Below are 15,735 nucleotides of genomic sequence, written 5' to 3' on the forward strand. Positions count from 1 at the left end.
GCTTTCTGCCTTCCTCCTTTCTTGAATAGAAATGTTACATTTGCAGTTTTCCAATCCGCTGGGACCTTTCCAGAAACTAGGGAATTTTGGAAGATTGCAACCAATGCATCCACTATCAATGCAGCCACTTTTTTAAGACCCTAGGATGCAGGCCAACAGGTCCAGGGGACTTGTCAGCCTTTAGTTTCATTAGTTTTCCGAGTACTTTTCTCTTGTGATAATGATTGTTTAAAGTTCCTCCCTCCCTTTTGCCTCGTGATTTTCTACTATTCTTGGGATGCTTTTTGTGTCTTCTACTGAGAAGACAGATACAAAACACTGCTTCAAATTCTCTGCCATTTCCTTGTTTCCCATTATTAATCCCCAGTCTCATCATCTAAGGGACAAATGCTTATTTTAGCTACTTTCTTCCTCTTTATATATTTGTAGAAGCTTTTCCTGTCTGTTCTTATATTTCTTGCTAGTTTACTCTCATACTCTAATTTCTCCCTGTTACATAATTTTTGGTCATTCTCTACTGGTTTCTAAAATGTTCCCAATCTCTGGCCTACCACTAATCTTAGCAGCATTGTACGCCTTTTCTTTCAAATTGGAACCATCCTTAACTTCTGGAGAGCCAGCCAGATCTGTCTGATTTTATCCCTTGTATAAGCCAGTCTGAATTCAGGTCAAGGGAAGGGGGTGAGTCATCCAGCCACCCCTTACATCCTTAGACAATTGTATCTGGGTGAGTTCCAAGGTTACTACAGATTTTTGGACACTGACGGAATCGGAGATATGGGAACAAAGTGGGAAAACGGAGTTCAGGTAGAAGATCAGCCATGATCTTATTGAATGGCGGAGAAGGCTTGAAGGGCCAAATGGCCTACTCCTGCTCCTATTTGTTATGTTCTTACACTCTTCCTGGGCCTATCAGAACACAACAGCGAGTGAACAGAAACTTAATGGCCTTTCCCAGATCTCAGTTCCAAATACTGCCAGCACAGTGCAATGGGCATCTTTAATGCACTTGTACAGGCATGGAAATGACTTTGTCCCCAGTGATTTGGGATGTCTTCGGCTGCAGGTGGCTGGGAACCATGCAGCACCTCTACTGGTGTAGCAGCAACCCAAGAATTACAGGGCCCACGTCTTTAGGGGAAGAGTGAAGACACAAAAATTGACAAATAAACTGTATGAACCTGATATTGCTTCAGGTCTTGCAACACTGGCCAGGTTATTCCTTTATTTAATAATTCTGCAGCCAGTGCATTCACTACTATTCAATAATTTCCTACTTACATCATCATTATATCCCATGTGCATTCCACAATCCAGCATCACGTTTTTCCCACCAATTGAGACCAGGATACAGCTACGGCCCACATCCTGGCCCGCCCCTGAAAAAAGCAAGGACTCGTCATTTTGTGAGTTCAACGTACTAAGGATTTGCATCCCTCAAATCAGTTTAATGTCTAAATTCTTACCCAAAGGTGTGACTTTTATTTCAGGCATTGGCAATCAGCTTTCCCAGGCTAACAAGTGATGAAATCAATCACTCACCCTAAATTGAGTAAAAAGTTCTGTTAGGTTTAAAGCAGACGATATCAGCAAAATGCATCACGAGATCACTTGGCTCAGCTGTTGGCCGTTTCCTCTCTCTCTCATATATATATATATATATATAGGAAAAGCAAGGAGAGAGAGAGGGGAGAGTGTCTCTGTGTACTGGGGGAGAGAAGGGAAAGGAGTGCCAATATGTACTGAAAGTTAGAGGAAGAACAGTACCTCTGAGTCACTATGATAACCTTAGAATCAATTTTTCAACAGCTTAATAAGCTGATTTAGTAACAGAGAATACCAATCTATATCCACAACTTCTCTACAAAACAATGACCACAACTAGCACTGAAAAAGGTATTGGTATTTCAACTGAAGCTATCCATTCTAATCATATTCCCCTGTCCTCTCCCGATATCCTTTTACAAATGTCTTTCCAAATACTAATTCAATTCCTTTTTAAGCAGTTATAATCTCAACTTCAATAGCCACTTGGGTAATGCCTGTGTGGGAAAAAGGTTTTGCTAAATTCCCCCTTCATTCTTCCAGTTATATCTTTAATCTTGTTACACTATGCCAACCAGTGGAGATGATCTTTCACAGGTTACCCTTAAAAACCTTTTAAGAATTTTTGAAAGCCTCTATTAAATCTCTATTTCTCTGTTCTAGTAAAAAGGACCCAGTTTTTGAGCCTGTCACCCTTTATATTCCTGGTGTTTTTGTCTGATTACACCTCTGTGTAGCAACTTAGGACATTTTACAACTTTAAAGGTGCTATATAAATGAAACATGTTGCTTCTCATTCTAGTGAACTTTCATTGTACCATGGGTACAATGTTTTGTACAAATGAATTTCCTTATTTTTATATTCAATGTCCCAAAGTATAAAACCCAGAATCTGCTTCTTATGGCTTTTTCAACCAGCACTCACTATAAAGATCTTCATAAAATCAATGAGTACAGTAGCATAGTCATTACTGGACAAAAAAAATCCAGAGACCTGGACTAACAATTCAGATTCAAATCCCACCATGGAAGCTTGAGAATTTGAATTGCATGTAAAGGATAGCTGGAAATAAAAAGCTGGTGTCAGTAAAGTGACCACGAAACTGTCAGATTGTTGTTTTAAAAAAAAATTCAACTGCTTCACTGTTCCTGCTGCAAATATTTATTCACATGCAATCAACTTCTAATAATTCAAAGCTGTTTTCTACACCTAAAATTGAATTATCCAATAATTTGAATTCAGCACTATAAATCCCACTAAAAAGTGGGAACTTCGTGCTTTAAAAAATTAAACTAGCGATTTGAACTGAACAGGTTTGCAGTGAATTTTGCAAAAGTGTAGCAAATATCCAGATAGTGAAATTAAACAGAGCAGAGAGCCAGCTGAGGCCTTCCTCCACTGGTATCAATACAAATCACAACCAAGGTCTTCAGGTTAACATTCAGGCCATTTTAAACAGCGCAGTTAAGAACACAACTCGATTTATCGTCTCTTTCTTGCTGCACAGGCCCAGTTGCGGATTTTAAACACGCCGGCCCGCTCACTGACAGCGACCCCGGCCTCTCCCTCCTCTTCCTTTCCGCTATACAACCACCACTAACCAGGCAAAACCGCCACTACAGCCTCAGGCCTACTTCACTCCCAGGCCAAGCGTGTTACCCGGGCACCCGCCAACCCCGCCCCCTCACTGACTGACGTGGGAATCAACCAATGGGATTCCCGATTCGGGCAGGCCGGTGCGAAGGCGGGACTTCCTCTGATGGCGATCCCGCTGTGATTGGCCAATAAACGCCCCGCCCCCCCGGGAGCTGGTTTCCGGCTTGAAGATGGCTGACCCAGAGAGATTCAGTCTGATTGAGGTGTTGGAGTCCTTCAAAAACTGTCTGACTGACAATGGGGAGATCCTACAAGAATATTACTTAACTGGATGGAAGGGGCTGGTAAAGTGAGTTAGAATCCTCTTATCGTAATCAGCTTCACTTAGTGTGAAGGCAAAGTATAAAGCTGACTTTTTTGTAGTTTACACAGTTGACAAGATAATAAATATTTGGGGAGGATGAGAAGGTGTGAGCCATTTCTCATTGTGGTAATGTTACATGGTGATGACCTAGTTATTGTAAATTGTTTATTTGCCAAACACACTTGTATAAAGATATTCTCATTAAACACCTTTTCGTGATTTTTATATTATGTATCTCACAACCTACTAAGAAACAAAAATATTGGAGCTGTATAGAATTATAGAGGCCCTTTTGCATGGAAAATTGGGAGGTTGCGAACATTGGTCTGGATTTGGTGGTCAGTAGCGAAACAAGAGTGCTCGCCACTGACCTAAAAAAAAAGCTGCTCACAAAGATTTAGCAATCTCTGGCATGTATTTCCCCTCTCTTAACAGCAGGTTAAATCTGGCGGCAAGTCAAAGAGATGTCGTGGCGTACAACAGTAGTGATGTCAGCAAGCAGCGTAACCAGCCAACTGCATTGAAGTAGAAGCAAAATACTGCAGGTGCTGGAAATATGAAATAAAAACAAGGAATGCTGGAAATACTCATCAGGTCTGGCAGCATCTGTGCAGAGAGAAGCAGAGTTAACGTTTCAGGTCAGAGACCCTTCTTCAGAACTGACCTGAAATGTTAACTCTGCTTCTCTCTGCACAGATCCTGCCAGACCTGCTGAGTATTTCCAGCATTTCTTGTTTTTATTGCATTGAAGTATTCATGCCAGCAAGCCATGAAGTTAAAAGCACTTTATCCTTCACTTTTTTAATTTACATTTTCAGATTGTGAAATAAATGACTGATTAGATTTAGGTAAGCTTTGTTTTTAAAAAGGTGATATTTGTAAAAATATGGCAACCTTTTTTAATCATAATGGAGAAATTTGACATTGTACAAATATAAAACTAGCTTTTCAGGGACAGTGGAGGTGTTTAGCAGTAACTATGATGTTAGTATGCTGTTAAAGACCCAGTTACACCTCATTCAACAAGGTATAACTTTTTCAAGGGTTTTTATAGTGACACTATTGGCGCAAGAGTGGAAACTCTTGTCAACTCAGATTCCCCACTGATTGCAGTCTGGGGGTCCTCAACAGTGCATCCTCTGAAGAAAAGCGTAGCAATACTGACAGTAACTTCCGCATTTCTGTGTAATTCTGTGCATGTGCAGACTCCTGAAGTTGCTGTCAGAATGATTGTAAATGTTGACTGTTTCTCCCATCATTCCAACAATAACATCTGTGCCAATAACCCGTTGTGTGCTCCTGCATCTGCTATTTTTGCTTCTAATTTTGAGCATACACAATTTTTGTATTTAATTCTATTCATAATTGCACTAATAATTAGAGTTTGATTTTTGGTTAGTGAAGTTTCAGCTTTCAGTGAGTTTAGAGTTGAGCTGTTAAAGCTGAAATGCACCTCACTCACATTGTAAATCAACAGATTTTGGTTAAATGTCCGATTTTCCCACAGTGATGGTACATTCAGTATACCTAATGGCAAATTGATAACAAATGACTTACAGGCATTTAGCTCCCCAAATTTATGGTTTCTCTAAACAAATCTCATTCATTATAGTTTTTTTTTTTAGCTCAGCGTGCAACAGGGCATGGTGGCTGCTTATGGACATGAGAGTACATATGCTGAATTTTGTATATCTATTGGTTGAAACACTTAAATGTTTTGTGTGAAAACTCTGCTAGAAAACGATAATCCTTGGGCTATTACAAAATCTGGTCCAATGTCGAGCAAGTCACTACATCCAGAAAAGTAGATGCAAAGAAAATTAAATGCAACTTGAAATCAGATAATGGCTGGATGCGACTGTGTAAAATTGTGTACATGCAATGTGTATACAATGTGTGAGTGCCCCTGGGTGAAAGTTTCAAAAGGAAATATCAGTTTTGTTAAGCAGTAATATTTGCATTAAAGTGTGTTATAATCAGGGGCATATCAAAGTCCCTTGTGCTCCCTTACCAATTTTCTTGGCTCATTTCGCTCCTGAAGGAACTGATTCTCTGCTGGGATACATTGGGTGTTTGGCACTTTTCAGTACGTCGCCTGAGTACCAAGCATTCAGCTCTGAGTCTCCATGGTTAACGTTGGACAGATAGTACCAGTGGTTGAACAATCATTGCTGAGCCCAGTCCTATCCTCTGAGGTGCTTATAGCAGGGGCTTACTGGGTCTCAATCAGGAGAGGGAACCCTGTTTCCCCTCTCTAGCCATTGGGTGCTAAGTAAAACTGTAGTGCTTCCACCATCCCAGATCAAATAGATCAGTGAAAATCAGGGGTCAAATTTGAGATCTTCCAGCCACACCATACAGGATAACCTCAGAGTTCAAGTTGTAGCTACTTTTCCAGATGCAGTGACCTGCTTGATGGTGGATCAGATTTTGTACTAACTCTCTAGGATTATTGCTCCTCATTTCAACAGTTTTATAATTTCAAATTTTTTGTTAAATTAGTGATTTACTTTAAACTTTAGCAGCTGGGTGCTTTGTGTTAATACTAATCTTTATTTATATTTGTCATTCTTTAGGTTCATGAATAGTCTTGGGACGGCCTTTTCTTTTATTTCAAATGATGCTGTCACCAAAATCAAAATTATGGAAAACTACAGATGTAGTGCAAATGGCCAGAATTATCTAACAATTCAGTCAATGGTGAAGTACGAGGTAGATCACAAGCTTGTGGATCTGAAGATGCGGGGTGACCACTCGGATTCTGGCTGCCGTACACTTCTGCGACTCCATCGTGCCCTCAGGTGGCTGCAGCTCTTTCTGGAGAAGCTCCAGGTAGCTTCTGACGATAGCAAAACTTCCATTCTGTGTACAGAGGCCTATCATGACTCTCTGGCAAACTATCATCCCTGGATAGTACGCAAAGCTGCAGCTGTTGCCTTTTATATGCTGCCAAGCCGAGCAAGCTTCTTTGAGATTATGAACATGGGCCCAACAGAAGAGGTTGTGGCTATACTGGAAGAAGCACTGCCACTCATTTCAAAGACTTATGACATCACACAAGACCTATATACTCAACACGGTTTGCTTGATCTTCCTTAATTCTGCACTTTTGTAAAGCAATTGGATTGTTCAGCATGATGTTGGGTATTTGAATGATAGTATCTTCATACAAACTTCAGCTGCAAAATGTTTCACTTTTGGTAGAAAATTACCTCAAAATCAGTTCACCTTTTTAAAAAAAAAAACACAAGTTGTTGGCTTTAGTTGATCAGTACTCCATTCACCCTGTGAAACTGTTTGTTAAAAGGGCTGATATTGGCCTTTCATGTGAGAGATAGATTTAAATCCAGATTCTTTGTAAAATGAGTTTGGGAAATTTCAAACTAGCTGTGAAAGGGCATGGCCCCAAAGCATAAAACTAGTTTGGAAGTCTTACTGCAAAAGGGTGTAGGATGACTGATGTGGAAAGTGAAAAATGGAATTAGGTACAAGAAGGGATGCTTCTCTAAGGTTGGGATAGAGTATGGGAGTGTTGCTCTTCACCTAGCCATACCATAGTTAACCTGGGAATGATTGCAGACACTGCTGTCCAAATGGAAAGTGTTCTGTTCTGTAGGACTCCGACCCCTAATCTTCTTCAGTATTTTAGGGGTGACCTTAGCTCATGGAATTGCCTGCTTCAAAACCTCTGTTTTAGCTGCCAGTGGTGTTTGCCATGCATCAGGTACAATATCTGCTGCAGCACAAACCACTGTTGCTTTCTCAGGGAAGATTTGCTTTTTAAACACAGTATTGGTGACCTGATGATGCACATCTGTTTATATATTGAGTGGAAAAAAGCCAAGATATCATTTTGCCAGGATGAAAATGATCCTTCACGAAACTTCAACAACATTCCATTTGCAATGCCTCAAGCTCCAATGCACAAGAGCAAGTTTTTGTTCAATCTGTATTACTGACCAAAAGCATACTTAATATTTGGACATGTAAATGAAGATCTCACATATTCAATGAGAGAAGTTACTGCTCTACAAATTGCCCCCACCCCACTATCTCCTAAAGGGGTTGACTGCTGGTAAATGGTTCCAAGGGTGTCAACAGCCTATACCTTTACCAAGTGTCAATTATTCTTGTCTGAAAGTGGGCAGTGGGTCTATTTGACTGTGGGATGCATCAAGGTTCAGCCTGATTCTGTCGCCAGTGACTTGAACATTTGCGCATTTCTCAGGGTTAACTGGACAGTGGCCAGGAATGAGAATCATGACTGACTATTTTTTGTTCCTGTTTCTCTTTTCCAAGGGTCATGAGGCAATCAGCCCAATTGCAACTCAGTACAAGCCATGGATTGGACTTGGGTGTCTCCCAGGCCAGTGATATGTAATTGTATAGCTCAGCTAGTTAATGTGAGAAAGTCAGACATAGTGTGATGAGTCACCTCCTATATGCCTTCTTTAGCTTTGTTATATTCTGTAAATGGAAAATTTCAAAAAGTTTCCCTCCCACTTTCAAATTATGATTTTTAAGTTCAGTTGCTCTTGGCTCCAAGCTAATTTGGACGACCAATTAAGATCACGTTCTGATGAAAGGCACACCTCCAAAGCGTTCTCTTTACAGAAATGAAAACAAAGTGCTGGAATTACTCAGATCTGGCAGAATCTGTGGAGAGAGAAGCAGAGTTAATCTTTCAGGTCCATGACCTTTCATCAGAACAAGGTCACAGACCTGAAATGTTAACTCTGTTTCTCTTTCCGCAGATACTGCCGGACCTACTGAGCATTTCTAGCACTTTCTGTTTTTATTTCAGATTTCCAGTATCTGTAGTATTTTGCTTCTATTTTAGTGTTCCTTACAGATGCTGATAAACTTACTTTGTATTTCCAGAATTTTCTGCTTTTGAGATCCACTGTCCTTTGCTAGTTCTGATCTGTTTACATATGTTTTGTCAGTCTCAGTCTGCTATGTGATTGAAATAGCTTGAGTAAAAGCTGTTGCATGCATCATGCAGCAAAGCCATAAGATTACTAATGTAGTAAAAAGAGACTAGTCTCCTGTATTACTTTTGCAGGAGAATTAGATCAAATTCAGAGAAATTGAAGTTCTTGTGGAACTAGAAAAATATGGTTTACATAATGTTTTGCACTTTTTAACCATATAATTTGCTTTGCAAGATTGGAAAATGAAAAGGAAATGTATGTTAGTTTAAGAATACTTGGAAAGCTTTAATTGTTCTGTGTGGAAAGAATAAGCCATTTGCTTTTTTTTTGTACCTCCCTCCTCTTTCTGGGTCCAGTTCTATGGGCACTAGCTGTTTTCCAGAATTGTCAGTCGACCCATGATCATGGACAGTGCCTGTGGACAAGGGGGCATGACATCCGAGCCAGAAGAAATCCATGGTTAACAATCAGCAGTGATTTGCCTTTCCCAGTCCCGCATGTCCTTTCAAGTCAATTTTATTCCCTCAACTGAGAGCAGCAGACTTTGAATTGAACATTGGACCTTGTTGGTCTGTGCAGGGGCAGTGCACTTAACCAACTGACCACTGGGAAAGATTTGTTATTTTTAGCTCTTAAAGAAGAAATAAATTGCAGACAGAGAATTCTGTTAACAGCTCCAGTCTATGAACAGGTTAGGGAGAGGAAAAGCTAGTAGGCATTTCCACAGCTGCTGGAAATTGCGTGTGTGGAATTTGGGCGAAAGCAAGATCAGCTCAGCTGTGATGCTCACTGTGGTCCAAGAACCTGCTACTTATTGTCTTGGCTTACGTGTGAATGAACATTGGTTACAGTGGCATTTTACCCCAGGAAGAGTCACTACTTCCAGGACAGGAAAGGGAAAAAATATGGGGATAGGTAACAAAAAAAGTGATTTCACAATTAAAGATGAACTTTAATTAGTTCTGTGAAAAACAACTAGAATTTAGTCTTGATGATTATTTGCAGGGGTCAAATTATTACTGGGATTTTTCCCAATCCTATTCACATATCAGCTTTAATCAACTGCAGTCTTTGACTGCTAGTCACGACCTTTGTTTTCAACTAGTGTAGGTGAATGGGTTTGACGTGCTTTTGGAGGGTTTCTGTTGTTGGTAATCCAGTTATAAACCTATAAACTGGTAATCCAGTTATAAACTTGTATAAATTTCAAACACTATAATAACTGTTCAACTAATTACTGGACTTTAAAAACAATACTTCTCAAGCATGATTGTGGATGTTTGTAATGTTGGAAAAGTCTTTACATTTGATCTTTGACCTGAAATGATTCATAATTTATATAAAATTTAATGTATCTTTGTAATTTTGAGTAATTATGTTCACTATATAAAAGCATTAAGTTGTGGTGTACATCATTCTGTTTTGTGCCTGATGGTACTGTATAAACTGTTTAGGCTTATCAATCTTGGTGGGGGTGGCATGGAAACAGGTTAGCAAAGTGAATTTCTCAGCAGTGTGCTGGTGCCAAACATCATCATACAGTAATCATGTATATGCTGATAGTAACTTGGTAAGATTTATAAAGCATATGCTGCTTTGGGTGACTAGATTACTGCAAATCACTTTATGTGAGATTAGTGTCTCGTTACATGGGCAATTCTAGCCTAAAGCATGTATTCTTCCATCAAAACCAAAATCCTGCTCCTGCAGGCCACACAAAAATAATTAGACACTGACCTTTGGTAGGTCTCTTTGGAGCCTGCACCAACTGGAATCAAACTAAAATCTCAATCTGAGTCCTATTCACATCGTAGGTCCCCGATTTTCCCTATTAAAAGGGCCAATCACCTGACACAGGATAGTGCTTTAGATACCCACAGTTAAGGGTGGTAAGGCTACTGACCTCATTTTGAGGCTGTTAACACCAGGCGAAGGCAGTAAAAGTTGACCCCCCTGAGGGTGTTTTAATAGGAACAAAGACATTGAAGGAAAATGATGAAGCAGTTTTAACAGGTCAATAGAAAACACTTTTTAAATGCTTCTAATGGTCCAAACCTTTGCTGCATTATCCAAATGATCCAGTTCTAGTCTGGCAATATAATTCATCTGCCTGCTTTATAGAATCCTCAAAGCCATCTTTTACAGTGAGTTGCAGGATTGCAATAGAGGTGGGCAGATGGAATTGCTGCAAAGATCACTAAAGGCCACCTTGAAATCTTGTAATAACTTAAACCCTTGGGAAGACATCGCCACCGCACCCCAATGACATGTCTGCTGAACCAGTTTGACTGAATATGAGGTTGCGAGATGTGACTGCCAAGTGCCTTGCACACAAGTCAACTCGCCCACCTGCCTCATTTGGCTATTGGTGTGGTTATGTGTGGTGTATACGTGCATCCAGGATCAGGCTCTTCTCCCATTAAGCCACCCACAAGGAGTGGGACTCATCCATTACTGCCTCTCGATGTGTAAAAATACTGGGTTCTGACATGCAAACTACCATCACACTGAAGTTATTGGGGAAGAGAAAAAGTTGGCAGAACCCCAGATAAAAGTGATTATATTTAAAGATTGCCCTGTCTGACATTACTTGTTTGAGGATTTTGTTAAGGGTTGACAATTTGTCAGTCATAGAGAGATACAGCACTGAAACAGGCCCTTCGGCCCACCAATTCTGTGCTTACCAACACCACCCATTTATACTAATCCTACATTAACCCCATATTCCCTACCACATCCCCACCTTCCCTATATATGTTTGTATATTCATGATAATCCAAAATGTGTAAGGATTATAACTATATCATGTAATTGAATATGCAGCCAGTAGATGGTGCAATTTATTTGGTAAGCACCCAGATGAATAGGGAATCTGAAGATAAATGCAGAGATAATGATCTTGTGAAAAGAGCAGATTCTATTCTGCTTTATTCAAAGCCAGTTTCACACACAATGAAGGTGAAATTAAACTGTATTCACTCTGGAGTGCACAGATAGGAATAATGATCCCAGTTGCTCTAATGGCTCACTGAGCAAAGTGAGGAAATTGTTCAATTCATAATTCAGCTGTGATGCCCTAAGACAAAATAGACAGATAAAACTGCCCATTCTGACATTAAAAATGAAGTACAAGGTTGCTGTGAGTTGCCAGCTTCACTGGAACTGTACATCTGTATGAGAGAGTGCCTTACGAAAATGAAGAAAATTAGAAGAAAACAAATAATGCTGAAATCATGGGAAAAGTATCACTTCCAAATCTCCCTTCAAGTCACACACACCTTCCTGACTTGGACATAGATCACTGTTTCTTCATCACCATTAGGTCATAATCCTGGCATTCCCTCCCTAATACTATGGTGGGAGAACCATAACCACATGGACGACAGTGGTTCATGAAGAAGCCTCACCTGAACATTTGGGTAACGAGGGACAAGCAATAAATGTGGCTTTGTCCTGCCCATATCCTGAGATCAAAATATATCAAATAAAATGGGTTGTAGTAAGAAATAGATGCAAATTGAGAGATGTATAAGAATAGTATCGTTCAAATTATTGGGTGGCACTCAAATACAAAAAGTAGCCCAATGGCTCAGTTTGTAAAGTCAATATGTGTCTCAGCAGTGCAAACCAGGGGGTCTTAGGTTTAATTCCCAGTCTGTGCTAAGTTAGCTGATCTTATCCGAGAGGACAGTGGAGACACTAAAATTAGCTTCCACGCTCTTGGGGTAAGGTTGGAAAAATCAACCAGTGTTCCTGATCAGTATCCATTGAGTCCTGTTGAAAAGTGCACTTGAGGTGAAAATCGTATGGAGCTTGGCTATGATGCCTCCTGAGATGACATCTACACAAGGGACCGCATGTCCCTCTGGAAGATGCTATCTCTGACCATGTAGCACTCCTTCAGTGCTACACTGAAGTGTTAGTCTAGATTGTGTGCCCAAGTCCTGTATTGGAGTTGAACCTATGACCTTCTGACTCAGACAGGAATGCTGATAATTGAGCCAAGCTAACACCACAAGACCTCTTCTATTTGATCATAGAACATAGGATCCCAGAACACTATGTTTTGGTCATCACTTAACACTCAACAAACACAAATGAAACATTGTCTTGTCATTTATCTCACTCTTGTTTATGGAAGCTTGCTGGGTGCATATTGGCTGTTGTGTTTGCCAACATAGCAACAGTTACTATATGTCAAAAGTAATTAATTGGCTGTAAAGTATTTTGGGATGCCAAGCTCTTGAAAGGCACTATAGAAATGCAAGTTTCTTTGTTAGTTTGTACTTGTATACTTGCTAGCAATGGCCATGGGATAACAGATAGATGCCCTGGCTGACTTTTTCCTTCCCCTAGCTGAAGCATCCTGAGACAGATAGTAAGATCTCTATCTCTATTCTTCCTGAAATCAGTTACCTCATCCCAGACTAGGGATCTAGGGTCTTCCTGGTCTGGTCTATATATCTTAATAACACACTGGGTGATGTATTTATGCAGTAGGTCATTAGCGGATCTGACAATCAATTATTATTGTGCTTCTTCATTTAACAGTAGATCTGCAAAGATGTTGTGGTAGCGGTTATCTTTCCCTAACTCTGGCATGAAAATCTTGTTAGTCTTGTGAACCAGAACTTATACACTTAACAAAAGTTTTTTTTGAGAAGTAAATGTTCTATCAGAGTTTACAAATTATTACAAAATTGGGAGATTAGTGTGTTGGAAAACAGGACAATAAACATAAACATTCCCAAACGATGGAGATGACGAAGAATAGCAACTTTTTACCTCCCAACCTTTGATCCTCAATGATCTATGACGTTTTCATAATTTTTATAGTGGGGATTCAGCGATGGTAATGCCATTGAATGTCAAGGGGAGATAGTTAGATTCTCTCTTGTTGGAGATGGTCATTGCCTGGCACTTGTGTGGCGCGAATGTTACTTGCCACTTATCAGCCCAAGCCTGGATATTGTCCAGGTCTTGCTGCATTTCTACACGGACTGCTTCAGTATCTGAGGAGTCACGAATTGTGCTGAACATTGTGCAATCATCAGCGAACATCCCCACTTCTGACCTTATGATTGATGGTAGGTCATTGATGAAGTAGCTGAAGATGGCTGGGCCTAGGACACTACCCTGAGGAACTCCTGCAGTGATGTCCTGGAGCTCAGATGATTGACCTCCAACAACCACAACCATCTTCCTTTGCGCTAGGTATGACTCCAGCCAGCGGAGGGTTTTCCCCCTGATTCCCATTGACCTCAGTTTTGCTAGGGTTCCTTGATGCCATACTCGGTCAAATGCTGCCTTGATGTCAAGGGCAGTCACTCTCACCTCACCTCTTGAGTTCAGTTCTTTTGTCCATGTTTGAACCAAGGCTGTAATGAGGTCAGGAGCTGAGTGGCCCTGGTGGAACCCAAACTGAGCGTCATTGAGCAGGTTATTGCTAAGCAAGTGCCGCTTGATGGCACTATTGATGACACCTTCCATCACTTTACTGATGATTGAGAGTAGGCTGATGGGGTGGTAATTGGCCAGGTTGCACTTGTTCTGCTTTTTGTGTACAGGACATACCTGGGCAATTTTCCACATTGCAGGGTGGATGCCAGTGTTGTAGCTGTACTGGAACTGCTTGGCTAGGGGTGTGGAAAGTTCTGGAGCACAGGTCTTCAGTACTATTGCCGGAATATTGTCAGGGCCCATAGCTTTTGCAGTATCCAGTGCCTTCAGTCGTTTCTTGATATCACGCGGAGTGAATCGAATTGGCTGAAGTCTGGCATCTGTGATGCTGGGGACTTCAGGAGGAGGCCAAGATGGATCATCAACTCAGCACTTCTGGCTGAAGATTGTTGCAAATGCTTCAGCCTTATCTTTCCCACTGATGTGCTGGGCTCCCCCATCATTGAGGATGGGGATATTTGTGGAACCACCTCCTCCAGTTAGTTGTTTAATTGTCCACCACCATTTACGGCTGGATGTGGCAGGACTGCAGAGCTTAGATCTGATCCATTGGTTATGGGATCGCTTAGCTCTGTCTATTGCATGCTGCTTATGCAGTTTGGCACGCAGATAGTCCTGTGTTGTAGCTTCACCAGGTTGACACCTCATTTTGAGGTATGCCTCGTGCTGCTCCTGGCATGCCCTCCTGCACTCCATTGAATAGGGTTGGTCTCCTGGCTTGATGGTAATGGTAGAGTGGGGGATATGCCAGACCATGAGGTTACAGATTGTGATTGAGTACAATTCTGCTGCTGCTGATAGCTCACAGCGCCTCATGGATGCCCAGTTTTGCATTGCTAGATCTGTTCAAAATCTATCCCATTTAGCATGATGATAATGCCACACAACACGATGGACGGTATTCTCAATGTGAAGGCGTAACTTTGTCTCCACAAGGACTGTGCGGTGGTCACTCCTACCAATACAGTCATGGACAGAAGCATCTGTGGCAGGCAGATTGGTGAGGACGAGGTCAAGTATGTTTTTCCCTCGTGTTGGTTCCCTCACCACCTGCCGCAGACCCAGTCTAGCAGCTATGTCCTTTAGGACTCGGCCAGCTCGGTCAGTAGTGGTGCTACCGAGCCACTCTTGGTGATGGACATTGAAGTCCCCCACCCAGAGTACATTTTGTGCCCTTGCCACCCTCAGTGCTTCCTCCAAGTGGTGTTCAACATGGAGCAGTACTGACTCATCAGCTGAGGGAGGGCGGTAGGTGGTAATCAGTAGGAGGTTACCTTGCCCATGTTTGACCTGATGCCATGAGACTTCATGGGGTCCGGAGTCGATGTTGAGGACTCCCAGGGCAACTCCCTCCCTACTGTATACCACTGTGCCACCACCTCTACTGGGTATGTCCTGCCGGTGGGACAGGACATACCCGGGGATGGTGATGGTAGTGTCTGGGCCATTGTCTGTAAGGTATGATTCCGTGAGTATGACTATGTCAGGCTGTTGCTTGACTAGTCTGTAGGACAGCTCTCCCAACTTTGGCACAAGCCCCCAGATGTTAGTAAGGAGGACTTTGCAGGATCAACAGGGCTGGGTTTGCCGTTGTCATTTCCGGTGCCTAGGTCAATGCCGGGTGGTCTGTCCAGTTTCATTCCAAAATGAAAGGTCAATGGCCTGAACCATTAACTCTATTTCTCTCTCCACAGATGCTGCCTGACCTGCTGAGTATTTCCAGCATTTTCTGTTTTTGCTTCAGATTTCCTGCATCTGCAGTATTTTGGGTTTGTATTTTCTATCTAAATACAAATTGTTATTTTTGGCGTTTCCGAAATTTGTACAGCTATTCA

General features: G+C 41.4%; 2 protein-coding genes across 3 annotated transcripts in view; one reads left to right on the plus strand and one right to left on the minus strand.

Annotated features, from left to right (window-relative positions):
- Positions 1-3,236, minus strand: part of ints11 (integrator complex subunit 11) — a 34,085-nt gene extending 30,849 nt beyond the window's left edge. The window contains exons 1-3 of one of the 2 annotated variants that reach the window (XM_068017301.1): positions 3,148-3,236; positions 1,467-1,543; positions 1,282-1,379 (exon numbers count right to left, since the gene is read on the minus strand). In XM_068017301.1, coding sequence (XP_067873402.1) covers positions 1,282-1,379; positions 1,467-1,494 — 126 coding nt within the window. In that variant the 5' untranslated portion in view covers positions 1,495-1,543; positions 3,148-3,236. The remainder of the gene's footprint in view (positions 1-1,281; positions 1,380-1,466; positions 1,544-3,147) is intronic. The other variant, XM_068017302.1, reaches the window with a different exon arrangement.
- A 135-nt stretch (positions 3,237-3,371) lies between these two features.
- Positions 3,372-9,841, plus strand: cptp (ceramide-1-phosphate transfer protein). Its single transcript, XM_068016780.1, has 2 exons — positions 3,372-3,491; positions 6,083-9,841. Exons 1-2 carry the CDS (start codon positions 3,373-3,375, stop codon positions 6,603-6,605), a joined length of 642 nt encoding a protein of 213 aa, XP_067872881.1. The 5' UTR covers position 3,372; the 3' UTR covers positions 6,606-9,841.
- Positions 9,842-15,735: the final 5,894 nt, after the last annotated feature.

This window comes from Heterodontus francisci, chromosome 37, assembly GCF_036365525.1.
Source record: "Heterodontus francisci isolate sHetFra1 chromosome 37, sHetFra1.hap1, whole genome shotgun sequence".
Lineage (NCBI taxonomy): Eukaryota > Metazoa > Chordata > Chondrichthyes > Heterodontiformes > Heterodontidae > Heterodontus > Heterodontus francisci.

Excerpts from the sequence above, each read along its gene's own strand:
- cptp (XM_068016780.1), top strand. The coding sequence starts at position 3,373 with ATGGCTGACCCAGAGAGATTCAGTCTGATTGAGGTGTTGGAGTCCTTC. Across the intron at positions 3,492-6,082 it reads GGATGGAAGGGGCTGGTAAA|GTTCATGAATAGTCTTGGGA; the intron begins GTGAGTTAGAAT and ends GTCATTCTTTAG.